The 19,478-nt window shown below is 37.6% G+C and overlaps 1 protein-coding gene across 2 annotated transcripts; it reads right to left on the minus strand.

Annotated features, from left to right (window-relative positions):
* Nucleotides 1–1,196: 1,196 nt before the first annotated feature.
* On the minus strand, nucleotides 1,197–10,034 carry LOC143846798 (Leucine-rich repeat protein kinase family protein). Of its 2 annotated transcripts, none has more exons than XM_077355360.1 (3): nucleotides 9,819–10,034; nucleotides 5,670–8,921; nucleotides 1,197–1,621 (listed from the first exon to the last, which is right to left on the minus strand). In XM_077355360.1, the coding sequence occupies exons 1-2, from the start codon at nucleotides 9,895–9,897 to the stop codon at nucleotides 5,683–5,685; spliced, it is 3,318 nt and encodes a 1,105-aa protein (XP_077211475.1). In that variant the 5' UTR covers nucleotides 9,898–10,034; the 3' UTR covers nucleotides 1,197–1,621; nucleotides 5,670–5,682. The 2 variants fall into 2 exon arrangements, with proteins under 2 accessions (XP_077211475.1, XP_077211474.1); XM_077355359.1 differs by having other exon boundaries at nucleotides 1,197–1,976.
* Nucleotides 10,035–19,478: the final 9,444 nt, after the last annotated feature.

The raw sequence follows: 19,478 nt of genomic DNA on the forward strand, positions 1-19,478 counted from the left end.
ACTTTGTCACTCTTCTATGAAATGAATCATATAGAAAAATTCGATGGGGCTCACGAAAATTTTCTAAAGGATCCATTAGCCGATCCCGACTAGTTTGGGAAAAAAGGCTTAGTGGAGTTGAGTTGAAGTCCAATACTTTCTAGAAAGTACAGTGGCCCAACCTCACAAGATGATCTAAGCCGTTCATTTGTTAGGTCAAGAAAGTGCGGTGGCCCCACACCACAAGATGATCTACACCGTTCATCTGTTGGGTCATAATATCAATGACTCCGTTGATCCAACCAGAGACAGCTAGTCTGTTCCATTATTGATTGGTTGATCTTAACCCTTTTACATGGATTTTATGATTTTACAAGCTAAAACCTGGATTCTACGAGATTGAGCGGTAACACACCTTCGTTATGCATTTAAAATCCAGGTTTAGATTGTGCAATCCTAGATTATAAAATCCAATTATCCATATGGACAGGGTTTCCATCGGGAGAAGTTAAACCTTTCATTTTTCCTAATCTTTTAAATTATGTATCTGATTTATCTTCGGCATGGGACCATGATCATATGCTCCCCTTTTGATGTTCTACAAGATAAATGGTCTCAATTACCTGTGCATGTACCTGTGTATGGCTCAATAATTGATTGTAAGGATTCATCTAGTCAGACTTTTGAACAAACTACTCAATAAAGGAAAAAAAAAAGAAGAAGAAGGGGCGATGATATTTTCAATCCCTCTACATTACGCATTCGCTCCCCTTATAAAATAATTTGACGTGAAAAGTGTGCAACTTTACCTGTGCATGCGTAATGCAGGGGGCGAAAATATTATCGCCCCCAAAAAAAACTATGGAATTTATGCCCTGATCATTTGGTGTTGACAACCGTTTGTCACCCCCCAAAGACTCAAAATTTCGAGTCCAATAATCGGATTGGGGGGTGACAATCGGTTGGCACAATCTCAAACGAATAGAGCCTTAGGGCTATGTTTGGTTGCACAATTTCTAGGATTTACAATGTGTTTTGGTTAGATTCGGGGTGCTACATAATCTACTAGTGTTTGGTTGCATGATTAGATTCAAACTACTAGGTAACTAATTTCTTTCTCTGCCAACTAACCAAGAAAAAGAAGGTTTTTTGTTAGTCGAGTCTCACTGACCATTCACGGTTCATCAACCATGTGTAGGGATCTTTTGGACCTCGTGTCGACCGCAAACTTCGCGTAATTCACTAAGACAAAACTCGGGAACAAATTACAAAGAAAAACTGCAAGTACAAGAAAATGTGGTACAACTTTCTAGAGTCCTCTGATTAACGATCAAAGTGATGAATACAACGATCGGCGTATTGAAGACGACGGCTTTCATAGCGTGATTCTCGTTATTCGATGTTTGAAGATGTGCGAACTTCACTCCGGGCGTCGCGCTTTGTCGGCTGTGAAAATGTGCGAATTTACTCCAATGAAGGGCCTTCGTCGTGGCTTGATCTTCGAGGAGAATTTCTTCAAGTACTTGATTGCTTTCTTGGATGGAGAGCTCGTTTTTTTTGGAGCTTTCTTCGGATCCTTCTTTGCCTTCTTACTTTGAATCTTTTTTTGTCTCTCCCTTTGCTTGGCTTTTTTGTTTTACCCCTTCAAAAAGAGAGGAAAAATCATAATATACTACTCCCACATGCAATAACTACCCACAACCACTTGCATAGTGGTGTGAGTGGTTGTGGGTCCCACTACCTCTTTTGGATTTGGTGGTCACGGGGTTGTACTTGAATTGGTGGCCCTTAGGCTTGCCACTTAGTGGGCCTCCCATTTGGGCTCAGGTAGGACCATTTACATTTTGACTGCTGTTTAGGGGTGTAGGGCCCACTTAAGAAAAGGAGGCAATTTTATAATTTTGCATGGACAAGTTTTGATGTCCACACCTTGCTTGCCTGTTATGGTGCCGAGATTGAAACATAGATACCAGAGAAAGGAAGGGTATAATTCTCCACTGCAAATGATAATTTGATCAGTTGCTTCAGTAACAGAGACTAAACATCATACCCATGTTAAATTTCTAGAAGTTTGATTTCAATTATTAGCATTGTAATAAAGGAAGCAAACATTAAATTAATAATATATGGGAAATAATATCAACACAACCATGTTTTTTATAATTGCACTAACCCATCTTGTCATTTATTACTTAAAAAGTTGTCCACCAAAATGCTCCTACAAGCCAATTAAAAAAGAAAAGACAAGTTGTGCCAGTGCAATTATTAAAGAATGGTTGTGTTGATATCATTTCCCAAATATATTAGCCCATATAATCCCACATCTGATATGTATGATATTGTGAGTAGTTGGCCTTGCTTTCAGTTCCTGTTAACTTCACATGAATACATATAGAAGTTTGATTCAATTACTTCAATTTCCATCACTTATAATTCAGAGACAATTTACGTTTATGAATAAGACATATATGTTCTTGCATTTTTTAGTTATGTTTTGAAGATGAATACTCAACTTCAGATTGTATTCACAATAAAATTATAGTAATGTCTAAAAGATTGTTCTTTCGTCTTAACTTTTTCCCCCTTTGGCATTTGAGCAGTTTCTTAGACACTATTTCCATGTCAGTTGAATTACACAACTCAATTCTAATTTTAATTCTAGATAATTCCATCATGTTTCTTATAATTAGAACATTAGTAACTTCCCCAAGGCAGTCGCAGTTCTGATCAAGGCTGAGACTGGAATTGCAGTGGGGGATTGTAATCAAATCCACATGAGATGAATTCAAGCATTTGTCATTTGTAAGTATAACCATGACTCCAAAATAAGAGCCTTTTCAAAGAGAACCAAGAGCAAGATTCTAGCATTTCAAGACATTACCTATCTTGGCCAAATTTAAAGAGAAATGATCCACCATCTAGTAACATTACAATTCTGTCAACTTGGAACTTTCCAACCCTGCTTTAGAGTAGTCATCAAAAAATAGAAAACATGGAAGACTGTTATAGATTTAATTCAAGTTTTAAATTTCTTGTTATTTTTCATTAGTTGTGAGAGTGATGATTAATTCACAGTGGACAGCCAAATAACAAAGAAGAACAATGGAGAGGATGTAAACTATAACAAATGTAGAACTTTTTGAATGAAAATACAAGATAATACAATGAAGGAAGAAGAACAAAAAGAGGAAAAACTCAAAATTCCTTGAAAGGTGACAAGCCCAATACTCCTCTAAATCTTCTCACAAAGAAATGATGTGTTCTGTGATGCACCTGGAACTCATTTCAGGAAGTAATCCACTTTTCTTTTTCCAATGCAGAATTGAGTTCAGGAAAAAATTTAAGGAGAAAAAAATAAGAACAAATCAGTCCCCATCACAAGCTATCTGCAGTTTTAGATCTAAAATAAGTCGGTGGGTCTGGTGGAAATAGATCAAACCCAATTGTCAGAATTTATGGCATGTTTGTATTGTACGAAAAATATTTCTCAAGGAAAACTTTTTACTAGGAAAGTTTTTCGTATCCACGATTTAGAGGGAATCGAAATGGTTATTTCTCAAGGTAATTTTTTTACTAGGAAAGTTTTTTTGTGTCCACGGTTTAAAGGGAATTGACATGGTTATGGGACTTAAGGCTTTACTAGAGGGAAACCATATAAATTGAAGGTTTTTCTACATAAAACTTGAACTTCAGTGGTTCAATGGAAAAGTAGGAAATTTTGGAAATAATTTTCTTTCCCAAACTTCCAGAAAATTCTTGCAATCCAAACAGGGCCTATATGCAATTTCTCATACCACAATAAGAAAAAGAAGTCCATTTTTTCTATTGGAATGATAGTTTTTATTTATAATATATGCTGATGTAATTTTTTCTATTGAAATGATTTTTTATGTAGTTAGCACTTAATCATGGAAAAAAAGTAGGACAATCTTTATCTGCCTGAATCTACACAGGTATGATCTGTATACGTTGAGGTGTCTGCTAGAGTTAAGTTCAAACCTGAGTTATGATTTGTAGGTCTAGTTATAAATCTAAGCCAAATTTGAAAACAGACAGAAGCCAACAAACTGGAGATTAATGCCTTCCGAACAGAAAGAAATAGCAAAGGTGAAATCTTTTATTTAGGTTGCATACAAGCATAAACTAGATTTTTTGCTTTTGCTATGGAAATGTTAATATGTGTATACCTCTCTTGGATTGCACTCTAGTTTTAAGGGGTTATCTCTTTATATTTCTTATACTTCATTAACCATGAATTATGTTACCTTTTGTTCGGTTAAAGTTGGTCCTATTACATTATGTTTGTTACTCCCTCGACAGTCAAATTTCATTTAGGTCGTGTTCTTTAACGATTCTCATTTCCCAATTCTTCAGAGTAGGCAAATCGGGCGGATCAGTATTCGGCGAAGCAACTCCTATTTGCTTCATGAATTCAGCATTTTTGTCGTTTAAGAGGTGGGAATCGAAGAAATGGGCCGAGCGGGTCAAGGTTGCCGAATGCAATTCCACGATTCTCTTTTCCCAAAGAGAGGAAAAAGTGATAAATCAATTTGCCGGAAGGTTAAAGAACAGAACCATAGAGTATGTAGTTACTAGTGCATTTGTCATTGCTCCTTTCTTCCTCAACTTGTGTAAGAGGATGAGCTTTGAATGACAAAGTTAACTTTATTAGTCTTGTAATCAGAAAAAAAAATCAGTAACTTTATTCAATCATCTCTAATTGAACTTCTGCAAGTGTTGTTTACTCGTTAGTAGAATTATGTGTGGTTCAAATGTTTGGTAGTTTTATACATTCCTTATTGCTTCCCTTTAAAACAAGCCAAACTATCTTGTACAAAATGATTTTCTTTCTTGACATCCACGAGCTTTGGAGCATGAAGACTCTTTTAAGCATCGAATTACAGATAAATTTGGTTACAAAGAGCAATGAATGTATATACTGCTCGACCATTCCACCAATAACTTGCTCTAATCCTTGAATTTGATTTCAGCTGACTACAAAGTGCAGGTAGATTTTGTTTCTTACTCTTGGAGATTCATGGAAGATGACTTAGCAGCATTTGATATTTCCTTTCATATTGAAATTGCAGAACTCCACAAAAGATGAACTAGTTGCCTAGTTAGTTATCTGAACACTAGCTGAGCTAGAATATGCTGAAGATTATCTAAACTATAACCTTATCATCCACTCTCCATAGCTCAGATTAAATTTTAACTTCGACGAGTTCAGTAGTCTTAATTTCAATGAGGGTTCAGACTTCATATTCACAAATATTTGTTGGGAATTTCTCGGCAAGGGGAGTATCTCGATTTTCTTTTTGTTATTTTCAGGTTTATATTGAACCAATAGAAAGAAATAAATATTTTAAGAAAAATATTAGGACAACAAATATTATCATGAAGCATGAATCATTCAATTGAACAGAGCAGAGATATGTGAGAGAGTGCCAATATCATCTGCAAGAATTAATACATCTGCTTCATTGCAAAACCTCAAAAGCTTACAACAACAAATGCACGTAATCGCTAAACATCTCATCTCTCTTCTATAAAACAATGAATGATGAATACATGTGTGTATACAAGAAGAATGAAAACAAAATTACAACCATGTAATTACCATTATATATTCTGTATATTTATGGATTATAAACTCTATCATCAACTATGAACATGTTAATCTCACATACCTCCAAATCATGATCAAATGAAGGGTGGGGATTCACCGTAGTTTCCCACAATCCGAAGTAGCATAACTAGTACTTCCTTCATGTTGGGCCGAGACTGAGGCAAATCCACAGTGCACCTCACCCCAATCCTCAGTAATTCACACATCTCCCACAACCCATTCGTCTGATCGCCGGAGAATTCCATCCCTGCAACCCCGACGCCAGAAATCATCACTGGAACCACGGCCCCCTTCAAACCCTGATGCCCTTCTCCGGCGACTCGCCGGACCCACTCCACTAAACACTCATCTCCACCATCCACAGCCCTTTTCCCTGTGGCCAACTCCATTGCCAATACTCCAAAACTATAAACATCCCCTTTCGTCGTGGCCCGCCAAGTGCGCCCATACTCTGGTGCCACGTAGCCTATGGTCCCCGCTATGATCGTGCTGACGTGGCTGTCCCCAGGGCTCACCACACGTGCCAATCCGAAATCAGTCACACGTGCCTTCCCTTCCTTGTCCAATAACACATTGCTTGCCTTAACGTCACGATGAACCACTGGTGGGAAGCACTCGTGGTGGAGAAACACCAACGCACGTGCGACACCGACCGCCACGTGGATCCGATTTCTCCACCCGAGTTTATTCCAATCCGATAAAAGATCCTCTAAACTCCCTCCTTCCATGTACTCGTAAACCAACAACTTTTCGGATCCGAAAAGGCACCAACCGAAAAGCCTTACGAGGTTCGGGTGCGGCCACCCGACACCATCCCCACATAAAACCTCCATTTCGGCCCGAAACTCTCTCTCCCCTTCGATCCCTTCCCTTTGCAACTTCTTCACTGCCACCACTCTCCCATCAGGCAAAACACCCCTATAAACCGTTCCGAAACCTCCTTTCCCCAGAACCATATCGTCCGAAAAGTTCCCCGTAGCAGTCAAAATATCGTCGTAAGTAAACGGCGTCTTATCCAAACGGAAAACTTTAACGGCGTCAGAGATCGTTGACCCACCGGAGCTCGATGCCACGTCATCATGCCTGTGTTTTGAATCCTCCAGCAAAACGGCAACCGAGACTGATGGATTTCTAACGAAAGCACAGATGATAAAACACAAAACCCCGGAGATCAAGAAAGCTATAGTTAAGACCATGAAAACCAGACCTGCCTTCATTCTCGCCGGATTTTTGCCCACCCTGCCGGACCTTGGCAACTCAGGCGGAGATCTCACCTTCGCAACGCCGAAAGAAAGGAGCGGATTTCCGATAAAGGAATTGTTTTCAAAGGTCGCCATTTGTCCAATATTAGGGATTGTGCCAGTAAGTAGAGGATTGTATGAGACATTGAATTTGTTCAGTTCAGTCAATTTGTTCAAGATATTGCCCGGGAATGGGCCTGAGAAATTGTTGTAGGAAAGATCTAGGCTCTGCAGGCACTTTATGTCTCCGAGCTCCGGCGGAATCTCGCCGGAAAATTTATTAAACGAGACGTTGAGGAAAGCAAGAGGCATTTCGCTGATTTCCGGCGTGAGATTACCGGATAATTGGTTGATTCCGAGATGGAGGAGGCTGAAATTCAGCATGTTGCCGATTTCCGGCGGGATCTGGCCGGAGAACTGGTTTCCGGTCAGCTGAATGTAACCGGACATTTCTAGGGTTCGGATATTAGAAGAATTACGACAGATTGGGAAAATCCCGTATCCTTTGAGTACTCGATCCCAAATGCTTCTACAACTTTTTCTTGTGAGAAGACTATAGACAAAGCTGAAAGGAGGATAGGATTCTGGAATCCAACGCCTCATGGCGAGGCACTCGCCTGATCCGGCCGTGACTCCGTCGTCCTGCCGATTCGCATTGAAGGTCTGACTCGGATCGTGACCGATTCTAGAGATCTCGGCTGGTATCTGGCCAGAAAATTGGTTGTTTGCGAGGTTTAACCATAAAAGACTATTGCAGTTTCCGATCTCCGGCGGAATTTCTCCGATAAGATTGTTGTTTGCCAGCATTAGCCAGAGGAGTGACGTCATGTTTCCGATCGTTGATGGAATTGTTCCATTTAAATTGTTGAAGGAAAGATCGAGAGCTTGTAGGCTTGAAAGGTTCCCAAATTCAGAAGGGATTTTGCCTGAGAAATTGTTATAAGCAAGGACTAAGAACTTGAGAGTCTTCATTTCAGAAATCTGGATCGGTAAAGGTCCGGTAAAGTTATTGAAGCTTAGATCCAATCGTACTATGTTAGGTAATCTGAGAATTCCTGAAGAAATTATCCCTCCTGTGTAAGAATTCCCGTGCAAGACGAGAAATTTTATCTGAACGAATCGTCCGAAGATTTGTTGAACTTTTCCTACGAATCCATTCTTGCTCAGATCTAAGAACTCGAGCTTCGTACAATTCAGAAGTGATTCTGGAATCTCCCTTGAGAAATCGTTTTTGCCTAAAAACAGAGTTTGGAGATTGGAAAGCAGTCCTAATTCGCGCGGGATCTTGCCGTAGAACTCGTTCCCCCATAGATTAAGCCAAGTCAGATTATTGCAATTCGAGATGTTTTCTGGAACTAATCCACTGAAATTATTTCCTGAGAGATCAAGAACTTCAAGACTACAGCTTTTAGCAAATAAGCTCGGAAAAAGTTCTCCTGTAAAGTTATTATCTGAAACAGAGAATTCTCGGAGCCTTCTAAACCCTAACCAGACCGATCCGGTGAACTGATTCGAACTGAGATCTACAAACTTCAGATTCAGGCATTCGTCAAAGGAATTCCCGATCTCGCCTGTGAAATTGTTGGATGAGAGGTTGAGTGTGACCAATCGACTGCAAATTGCTGGGAAATTATACTGAATTCCTCCATCGAACCGATTTAGAGTGAGATCGAGTGTCTCTAAGCTTGTTAATCCGGTCAAATTGAGTTCTCCATCTAGGATGTTGTGAGATAGATTGAGATATCTGAGATTCTTACAGAGGTTCAGATCGGGAGGAATTTGGCCGCTGATTGCATTCTGAGAGAGATCTAGGTCGGTGAGTTGTGTGAGGAGGGAGAAGTTGCCAAAGATCTCGCCGGAGATATTTTCGTCGGAGAGATTGATTCCGGTGACTCGTCCGGTGCCGGTACCGTTGCTGCAGGCAATCCTCGGCCAATTGCAGGGAGAGAAAATCGATTCGTTCCATTCCGCATATATGCCTCGGTTTATTTGATTATTATGTTCAAGAAAGGATTTTAAGTCGAGTAGAACTCCCCTGTCTGTCTGTAGATTGATTCCTTCCACAATCTGATCTGCCGAAAATAAATGAGAAAGAATCAGCAAAAGGAAGAGAAATCAGTAGCAGAAGCTAAGAAAGAATCAATTTTGGGAAGAAAAATGCAAAGAGCTAGGGGAAATAAAAGTTTGTAGATGAAGGTATAAAGCATTGAAATTCTATATGGATACGAACTGGAAGGAGTAGGAAAGCAGAGTGTTCAGCAAAAGAAGCGCCAAGCTTTGGAAATTATAGAAATATCAGATACCTAAATCAGCAAAGAAGAAGGAATTTCATCAGAGCAAAATCTTCTAAAAAATAAAAGCAAAATCTGGAGAGAAATCAGGAGAAATTCTAATTTTTCTAAGATCATGAAAACAAAAGGATTTCACCAGATGAAGCTTCGAAGAACTAGGAAATTAAAGGAAAGATTTCCATATGAAACGGAAAATAAAAATTAAAAATTAAATGATCGTTTCGAAATTCGAATTGTTTACAACAAAATTATACTACAAAAAGAGAATTTGTAAACCGAAGCTTCAAAAGACAAATAAAAGCAGAGAAATTTTAGTAAAAATTGCATTGAAATCTTTAAAAGATACGAAATTCGATCAAACTCATTAAAACGCAAGACAGAGAATCTTATCAAAAAGATAATTTGTAAAACGAAGCCTCAAAAGACAAGTGAAAACAGAGAAATTTTAGACGGATTTCGATCAAATTCATTCTTTTCGAGAGAAAAATAGCAAGACATATAGTCTTATGAAAGAAACTTCACAAAAAAAAAAAAAAAAAAATCCTGGAAAAAAAAGAGCAAAAAACAGAGACTTTAAATCGAGGAGAAACTCCTGAAATCAATGAGCAAGCAGGATAAAAAACAGAGAATGTAGAGAGAGAGAGAGAGAGAGAGAGAGAGAGAGAGAGAGACTAATACCTGAAATTAAGAAGATTAGAAAGAAGGTTATGATAATCCGACACGATAATCGAGTGAGATCGTGTTCCTCTTCCAACATGATGCTTTTCTGTTTCTCTCTATATCATTGGAGAAATCGCCTTATCTTTTCTTTCTTCAGCTTGGAGTTTCTCTTTAATATTATTCTCTGTTTGCAGGTTGAAAACAAGAATTTAGAATGAAAGCAGAGAGAGAGAGAGGAGAAAACTCGGAAGAAGAATACATTCCTCAAATATTTTATATATTTTTGGGGAAATGTTATCAGCACTACTGTATTTTGATGGGGGCACTCCTCACTTTACTAAAAGTACGGTATGGCCCGCACCATCGGATGATCCTAACCGTCCATTAGATGCCCCACAGCCTAAATAGGTTGTGTCCGAAAAATCATTTCCATAGGTTAATCCTAACCCTCCGATCTGAATGTTTTTGGGTCACAACCTATTTAGGCTGTGGCCCATCTAATGGACGGTTTGGATCATACCGTACTTTTAATAAAGTAGTGCTGATAACATTTCCCTATTTTATTTTATTTTTTACTTTGATTATAATATTGGAATTTTCAAATTATTTAATTCTATTTTATTTTTTTATTTAATTTTGTTTTGTTTTACTGGTCTTTGGTGAGATGAAGTTTTGAGAAACGCGCCGCACATCTTGACTGATTCCCGTCGCGCGTTTCAAAGACAAAAAAAAGGGTTTTGATGTTTGCTGGCTGTTCACCTTCTAGAAAACAAAGAAACTAAATTTTGTTTCTTTTCTTTCAAAGTTGCTAGGAACACACGCGCGTGTTCGAGATGTTCCTACTTTCATTTCTACCATGCATGAAATTATACCATGCGTGGCCTTGCAGACCCATATTTTTCAAAAAAAATAAAAAGTACGGTACGGCCCACTCCCCTGGATGATCCAAACCGTCCATTTATTGGTCCTATCCCTCCACTGATCTATAGAGGTTTCCATAATATGCAGTTCCTTTGTAGATTGAAGGGTTGGGATCATCCTATAGAACTGATTTTCTGGGCACGACCTATTTACATTGTGGCCCAGCACACGGACGGTATGGTACTTTTTTAAAAATACGGGACTATAAGGGCTTATACCATATAAAATCTCTAAGTTGTGTCCCAAAAATCATTCCGATTGGATGATTCTAACGCTTTAATCTATTGAAAATGATTTTTGTGGCACAACCTGTATATGTTGTGGCCCTACAAATGGACGGTTTGGATCAAACTATGGAGTGTTCCGCAGCGTACTTTTGACGGCTTCGTACAAAGATACATTATTAAAAATTTCCTTAGACATTAAAATTTCTATTATTTTTAAAATTACAAATATGCCCTTTTTTTTTTGTTACATGCGGGCTATATATGGAGAAAACCTATTTCTTTCTTCCACAATAAAAACATTTCTATTAGAGAATGAAATCAAATCAAGATCAAATATGAGATTAGAAGATTTGATTTGATTAGGCTATATTGGCTGGTTGGGTTAGATTCGGCAAGTGAATTAGATTAGGATAGTGTCTTTCCATAATTATCTTATTATATTGCTATGTTTATCATTTGAGTGTTCTATAAAATCACTCCTCGTGCTTAATGTAAATCATCCAACATTAATATAATTTTCTATTATTTTACAATTTCTGACAGAAAAATTTTTCTTGGATTTTTTCTTCTTCTTACTATGATTTAGAGAGAAATGATATAATTATGGTTAATTTGGAAGGATAAGGTTTTTCTAACTAAAATTTGAACAGGGTTTTGTTCAAGATATCTTTGTTCCCATGTAAAAAGAGCCACACCAAGAATCATCATAGGATGACATTGAGTGAAGCTCGCACTATTATCAACCTGCTTAAATCCCTGCTCCTACATGCAAAACAGATCTAAATTACGAGCCATTGGAATCCCATGATCCTAATGGGCCAAAGAAAGCCCACTTGTCAATCGTTGATCATTTGTAAGGACGCCAACCAGTGGCCTGTAGCTTCGGATTACCCAAACTCGATCCATCAAAGTTAAAGCTTCACATATCCTCTCGGTAGGGAACAAGAACTTCTTTATTTTCCCTAGAAATACAAATCTCTCTCTAGCATTGTGCAACCTTGTTTCAGATTTGCTAAATGCAAACATGAAAAAAGGAAGAGTTTTCATCAAAGAAATGGTTAGAGACATAGTTTTTAAGAACAAGAAATGCGAGCTTTTAATCAAGCCTCTAAAGATTCTATCATTTCTTCCTTCAAAATCAACCATATCATTTTCATTAATACGACTCTCCATAATATCCTCCCCTTCCCCATGAGCCGAAGAGCAAACAATCAAGGAGATCGACCAAAAAGATAACAATAATCCAAATATCTCGAGAATACAGAACCAGATCTCTTTGGTAAACTCACTCTTAAAGTATAAAAGATAAATAAAGCCTTTCTCCAACAGCTTAAGCTAATGGAGAAGTTGGTTAGTTAACATGGTATCAAAGCCAAAGATCCCGAGTTCAAACCTCCCGGATAGCAAAAATCCACATATGATGGTTGGCCCAAAGTGGGACCACATGTGCCACGTGTTTGCCAAGTGGGCCACATGTGCAGGAGAGTGTTAAAGTATAAAAGATAAATAACGCCTTTCTCCAATAACTTAACTCGAGACCTTTGGCTCTGATACTATGTTAACTAACCAACTTCTCCAATGTAAAAATATACGACCCATTGTCTCTCCAGACTCATGTATAAGGTGCAATGGTCAATGATTAACACATGGCAATTACACAAGTGGTCCAACATATGAATCTCATTTTGAAATGTCGTCTACCTAAAGGCACAAAGTCTAGATGGGGCAGAGATACTCCACACTGTAGCAAGATGTGTTGAAAGAGGATAATGTGCAAGATGGTAGTAGAAGGATTTGAAAGTGAAAATCCAGACACTTTAGCCGATCAAAGAAACGCCTCCTTAAATTAATCTTCCACAGTTCCACTAGACCTGAGCCTCGTCCCATCAAAAGCAGTCCAAGACGAAGGCATCCTTCTTATGGCTACTTATTATGAAATTCAATACAGCTACTTATTACAAATTTTTAAAAAAAAATTCTCTCTCTCTCTCTCTCTCTCTCTCTCTCTCTCTCTCTCTCTCTCTCTCTCTCTCTCTCTCTCTCTCTCTCTCTCTCTCTCTCTATTAAATGAGAATCCCATCCATTAGATAAAGGGTGCAAAATCAATTTCCAAACACTTATAAAAAACAATAAGGGTGCGGTTGGATTGCCGGAATCAGACACCGGATTCGGGATTTGATTCTGATTCAATTGCCGGAATCAGGCGCTAGATTCGGGATTTGATTATGATTCGGACCGATTACGACGTTTACTTTAAAAAAGGAATGGAATCAAGTGGTGGAATTGACACTAGGGCAGAATTAGAAGAGGGACGGATGGGGATGCCATAATTTGTTTTGCACCCCAAGAGGTGGTATTCTGGTTCCACCACAATCAAAACCAATATTTATTAGAATTTTTAATTAAAATTTTTATTTTTTTCCCATTACAGAATTGGATTAGGAATCCATATATGAAGTTGATTCCTATTCCTGATTCTGGCAATCCAAATGCAGTGTGAATCAAACGGCTATGATCAACCGATCATGCCGGGAAGGTAAGCATGGTCAAATTAACAAACCCAATTTTAGGAAAATACAAACTCGACTACATGAGGGGTTATTAATTTTTCAAAAGGTAGAAAAGCTTCTTAATATTGTGAGAGATTCTTATTTGTTTCTTGGGATTTGCTAGGGACCAGCGCAGAAGGCATTTCGCGGACCGGCTGTTGCATGAGAGCAGCCACCTCAGATGAATAAATGAATAAGACAAAATCTAAGCCTATGCAGCTGCTCTCTTATGCAACAGCGGGTCAGCGAAACAAATCTCTTGTTTCTATTTTGGCGTTTATAATGTTTCTTGATTTTAGTTAGGCCACTAATGTTTGACGTGTTTTGATAATAATAACAATTCACCCTGTCTTATATGAGCTTTTTGGGAATTGTAGTATGATTACATAACATATATAGTAACAAGGAGAGGCTTGGAATGGTTCTTTCCTTAAAGGGTGAGATCCTGATCTGAAAATGAGAGGGCCGTAGAGGCTCTGACTGCTGTAACTAAATTCATAAGCTGCGCGGGTGTAGTGTCATCTGACGCTTGGGAAGTCTACAAACTTTTGAGGAGAATCTCTCTGTGCTTAAGGGAAACCATCAGCAGTCCCCAAAGTGAGATGTCTGCCTAAGTCTTGCTAAGCTGCCTGATAATATTCAGATCTTCGTGATCAGCCTCAGCCTTCAAGACACCTGATGATTAAAACATGGAGACTTTATATTGGCACTACCATGTTTTAATAATTGCACCAACTCATCTAATCTTTTAGTATTTAAACAGTCGTCAAAGGTTCAGAGGTTCTTTCCCAATAACCTTTACACGTAAGCCTAGTATTTCTCAAAAAGTACCATGGAGCCAACTTGGTAAGACGATCGAAACCGTTCAAAACATAACCCGCAAATGATAGACACACGATGATCCTACCCATACAGATGGGAGGGTTAGGTTCATCCTATGTAGATGATTTACGGAGTACAACCTATTGACCTTCAACGAGAAGGAATGCATCTGCAGCCACGTCAGCAGCTAATGTGGCATCCTTATTTACATTATCATATTTAATTACATTTATTTATTTTTTATAGTTTTCGCAACGTGGACCCCATCTCTACCTTCTGCTTTAAATTTCAACACTAATATTCTATTTTTAAATTCAATATCTTTATTTATTTTTCCAACGTGGATTCGGGTTCTATTCAGGTGTGACGCAGTCAAGAGAAGATCAACCACGAAACAAAAAAAAATTGAACATTGTGTTTTTTCTAATAAAACGGCTTTTGAATAGAATAATGAAGTTTCCATATAGTGTCGGCACATACCATACATGCACATATTTTTCAAAAATACAACAGGGCCCACATTATTCATTTGTTGGGCCCATCCTAAATGGATTTGACCCTAATATCATCTTCATAGGATGATCCAAACCGTCCAATCCATAAAGGGAGCTGATATTCCCTCCCCCAAACAGATGAACGGTTTGGATCTTAGAACAATGTGGGCCCACTATTTTTTTCGAATAGTGAACATATAAAAACGAGAATAATGATAGGGCAGTGATAAATCGACCCCATATATGTTAAATCGACCCTGCATAAGGCGGTGCAGAGAGAGAGAGAGAGAGAGAGATATGGGTCAATTTAAGTTATTGGGGCCTTGGGGGTCATTTATCACTGCCCTAATGGTATCATAATTATTCTAGGAGCGAACATATAAAAACTAGAATAATGATATCATTAAAAAGAAGAAGTCTAAACTGAAGGGAGCCCTTGCAAAAAAGAGGAAAGGGCTCTCCTATTGGCTACACATCACTATCATGCATTAATAATAGCCAAAAAGTCAAACATGATGGTGATGTGTAGCCAATGGAGGACCCCTTTCACCTCTTTTTTTGCAAGGGCTCCCTTCTGTCTAGAATTCCTCCATTAAAAATTAAAAAAGAATATCAACTAGAATAATGATATCATTAAAAATAAAAAAAAGAATAATGATATCATAATTTTGATAATAATAATAAAAAAATAGAGAATAAAGCCAAGATTGTGCCTTTCATTTACATGCATTCCTTTATTCACAGACAACCAAGGTTTTAAATTTCGGTGGTTTCGATACTGATTTCGGACCCCACCGAAATCCGAAATTTGTTATTTTGGCTTGAAATTTCGGACCGAATTTCTGACCTAAATTCTGGAATTTCGGCCGAAATTCCGAAATTTTGTAACATTTTTAAAAATATATATAAAATGACATTTTCTCGAAATTTCCAATTTCGGGATTTCTGTGAAATTTCGGATTTCGGTCGAAATTTAAAACCATGCAGACAACATGTTGCCAATAAAAATAATAATAATAAAAAGACCTCACAGAAAGTCACTTTTACGATCAATGGTAAAAGGCAGTTTTTGGGTTATAAAGGCTTTTAGGAGTTGTTTAGAAGTGACTTTCTTTCTACCAATTTTCTACTAAGGTACTCTAGAAACATGTTGCTTTCCACGCCCAAAAAATAAGACTTATAAGTAGCCTTTGATGTATTCTCTAAAAAAAATATTATTAGAATTCCATGGTTTGTATGTAATCTTGGATTAATTGGTCACAGGAAAAGGGTTTTCTCTTTCTATGGGCTTGTTTTTTTTCTCCTCTGTTTTGATTAAAGAATAGAGTATGAAACTACCAAATTAGCGTCTTCACACGTTTAACAACTACTCTGGCTTTTTCTTAGTGTTTTTTTTTCTTGCCCTTTTCTCAAAATGGCCAAACTATTAAAAAATTAACATTAGTAAGTTGGGATTGCATGATTAGCATGGTGTTTTTGAGTGTAAGCTATTCAAAGCAAGATCTATCAAATGGACGGTTCAGATCAGAAAAGGTGGGACCCACTTTGCATGCCTTATTGTATCACAATGAGGTCGGGCCCTACTAAAAGCATTCCACCCTAAATTTTAGGGGTCTCCCAATTCTCCTTGTTTGGTCCTCTGTTTTAACATTGGAATTGGGGTCCACACAGACCAATTAAAAGTGTAAACTGTAAAGTGAAGAGACGAGTGTCATTATCAAAAGAAGGGGGGAGTGTAGATATCATCTCCTGATTTGTGTTTTGTTTTCCTTTTTGTCTTTTGCAGGAAACATATCTTCTTTGACTAGGAATGTCTTTTGCTTGGAGAAGGGGAAATTGTTTTTAGATGAGGAGACCTGCTACCATGGGAGAGGAAAATTTGACTTGGAACATCAGACCTCCGGGCCCACAAGCGCATTAAGTCAAATTGATGATAACTCATGACATACGCATCTGCGTGTTTGATAATGGCACCTATCCCTTCAATTCACACTTTTCTAATTAGTTGTTAAAGACTATCTACATTCTCAACCAGAGGAGCTTTAAAGAAAGATAGGAGTGCTCTTATACAATGGTAACAATGCATCTATCTATAATATGAAGAATGCTAACCTGAAGGGCGCCCTTGCAAAAAGCACCCTCACGGACGCCCGTTAGATCGCATTGCATTTATTATTGCTTTACTTTTACATTTTTGCCATACTAAATGCAATGAGGTGATGTAGATCCAATGTGGGTGCCGTTACGGCTGGTTTTTGGAAGGTCGCCCTTCAGTTTGGCATTCCTCCTCTAATATATTGTCAAGGGTAGTTTTCCTTCTTCTTTTTTTCTTCATGGAAAATCTTTATTAGAATTTGTTTCATGAAAATTTTAATAGAATTTTTTAGGAGAAATTTTTATTGGACTTTTTCCATAGAAAATAATTTTTTTTTAGCATTTTGTAAACTCATATTCTATAGAAATTATTTTCTAAAATAAAGAATTGTCTCGATTTTCAATGAAAATTGCAAACTTACTAGGCCCATTTTTTTTTTCAAAAAACTTAGTAAACTTGCAGATTGAGACGGGCGCCAAAACTGAGATCAATAACAAGAAGTCATTGTCATGGAAGACCAGTTTGATTTGGTGGGATTGTATTTTTTAATATAATGAAAAATCACTGAGATGATATCTTCACATTTTATTTTAGGAGATTTGGTCAAACGGTAACTCAAAATATCTGAAATAGTGAGATGAAACCCTTGAATTTCAAACTTGTCAAAGGGTTCCATTTTGCTTTTCCTGACAAGGTTTTTGACCGAAATACCCTTCCACCCTCAAAATACACGTTAAGCCATAAAAAAATGGATAAAAAAGTGTTCCTTTCTTTTTCCCCAATCCCCATTAACGTCTGGAACAAAAAAAATGAGAAAAATGTGAGTTTTATTTTTGTCCTATTAGGGTTTGTGCTTCTAACCCGTAATATCTCATTTAATGTGTTTGATAACTCTGTCTTTTTATGGTGGTGTATAAGGGTGTCTTAAGGGTGTATTAGGGGTTTATAAGGGCTCATAAGTGTTATTAATGTTTGATGGCCCTACTATTGAGTTGAACCCTTGCTATGTATTTCATAACTGCCGTGATTAGGGTTGTCTAAGGGTTTATAAGGGTTGATAAGTGTTATTAATGTTTGATAGCCCTACTGTTGAGTTGAACCCTTGCTAGGTATTTCATAACTGCCCGTGATTAGGGTTGTCTAAGGAATTATTCAAAAAATAATCCCTTATTTTTTGGCTTTGATAATCCCATAGAAAACCCCCATTTAGGTATTAGAAACCACTTTTTAGTCCATAACCCTATTTTATTCCAATCTGTCCAATTGAAAACACTCTAGATAAGCTCCACTAAGCCACAACTTTATAGCCACTTTTAGAGAGTTTAGAACCCCTGTGTAAAATTATAGAAAAATGCCTGAATCAATGGTTTCTCTTCTTTTACACTATAATGGACATTGAAGGATGAGGTTTCTTGGGACTATGTCGGGGGGAGAAAGACATTGTTATCGGCTTCCCGCCGAATTAATTTTGATGAATTTCAAAGTGCAATCCAAAGAAGAATTGGTATAACAGAAAGAAATATTTTACTATCGATACGTTGTTGATCCATATATAATCACTTTAATTGACATTGATGATGATGATGTCCTTCAAACAATGTTGAGGATGTTTGACAGAGACATGTTTAATTCTGTGATGATATACATAACAAAAACCATAAGTGAGAACGGTATTAATTCATTGAATTCGTCAATGCTTCCCCCAAACAATGTTTGTATTAGTAGAACCTCTATTAATCCTAACATTCCATCTACTTCGATTCCGCTCCAAGAACGTGCACGCGAATGGGAAAATGTCAAACTTCGCCCACGTTTTGAAGTGGACTTGCAAAAAGACTACGAAAGTGAATTTGTAAGTGAAGAGATCCTTGATACCAGTTCAAATTATGAATTAATCATATGGATTGAGGCTGATTATATATTTTCGAACTATACAGGTCTCAATATGACTTAAATGAAACATTGGCAGTGGTTTGCATGCTAACCATGTTACCGGAGGTATAGATCAGTTACAAAATGTTGGAGATCAACGCAGCATAAGGTATTTTTGTTCTTTGGTAATCTTTCAAGACTTCCATAGTTCAAATTATGAATTAATCATATAGATTGAGGCTAATTATATATTTCTGAACTATACAAGTCTCGATTTGACTTAAATAAAACATTAACAAGTTGTTTGCATGCTAACCATGTTACCGAAGGTATACACGAGTTACAAAATGTTGGAGATCATGAAGTGGACGTCAATAATGTTTTTAAAAATAATTTCTGTGTAAGGGGTTTAGATTATGAAGAATAAAAAATGATGACAATGATGATGATGATTATGAGGAGGAGGAAGTGGAGGACGAGGATGATCATCATGAAAACATCGTTGTTAGTCCAACCGTTCAGCCTATCAACGGAGGCTACAACAGAGGCTTTCCTATCAGAGGGGTAGCTCCTATCAGAGGTGGACTCAATCGGTTCTGAGTAACGGTAGTGGGCCAATGGAAGTATATGGAATGTTTGTTGGAGCAAAAGAGATAGAAGCTGATACATTAAAATTTGACCAGTTAACAGTTGGGGCA

The sequence above is a fragment of the Tasmannia lanceolata genome, unplaced genomic scaffold (assembly GCF_043159265.1).
Source record: "Tasmannia lanceolata isolate RefF3 unplaced genomic scaffold, GAP_Taslan_0.1 ptg000015l, whole genome shotgun sequence".
Taxonomy (NCBI): Eukaryota; Viridiplantae; Streptophyta; class Magnoliopsida; order Canellales; family Winteraceae; genus Tasmannia; species Tasmannia lanceolata.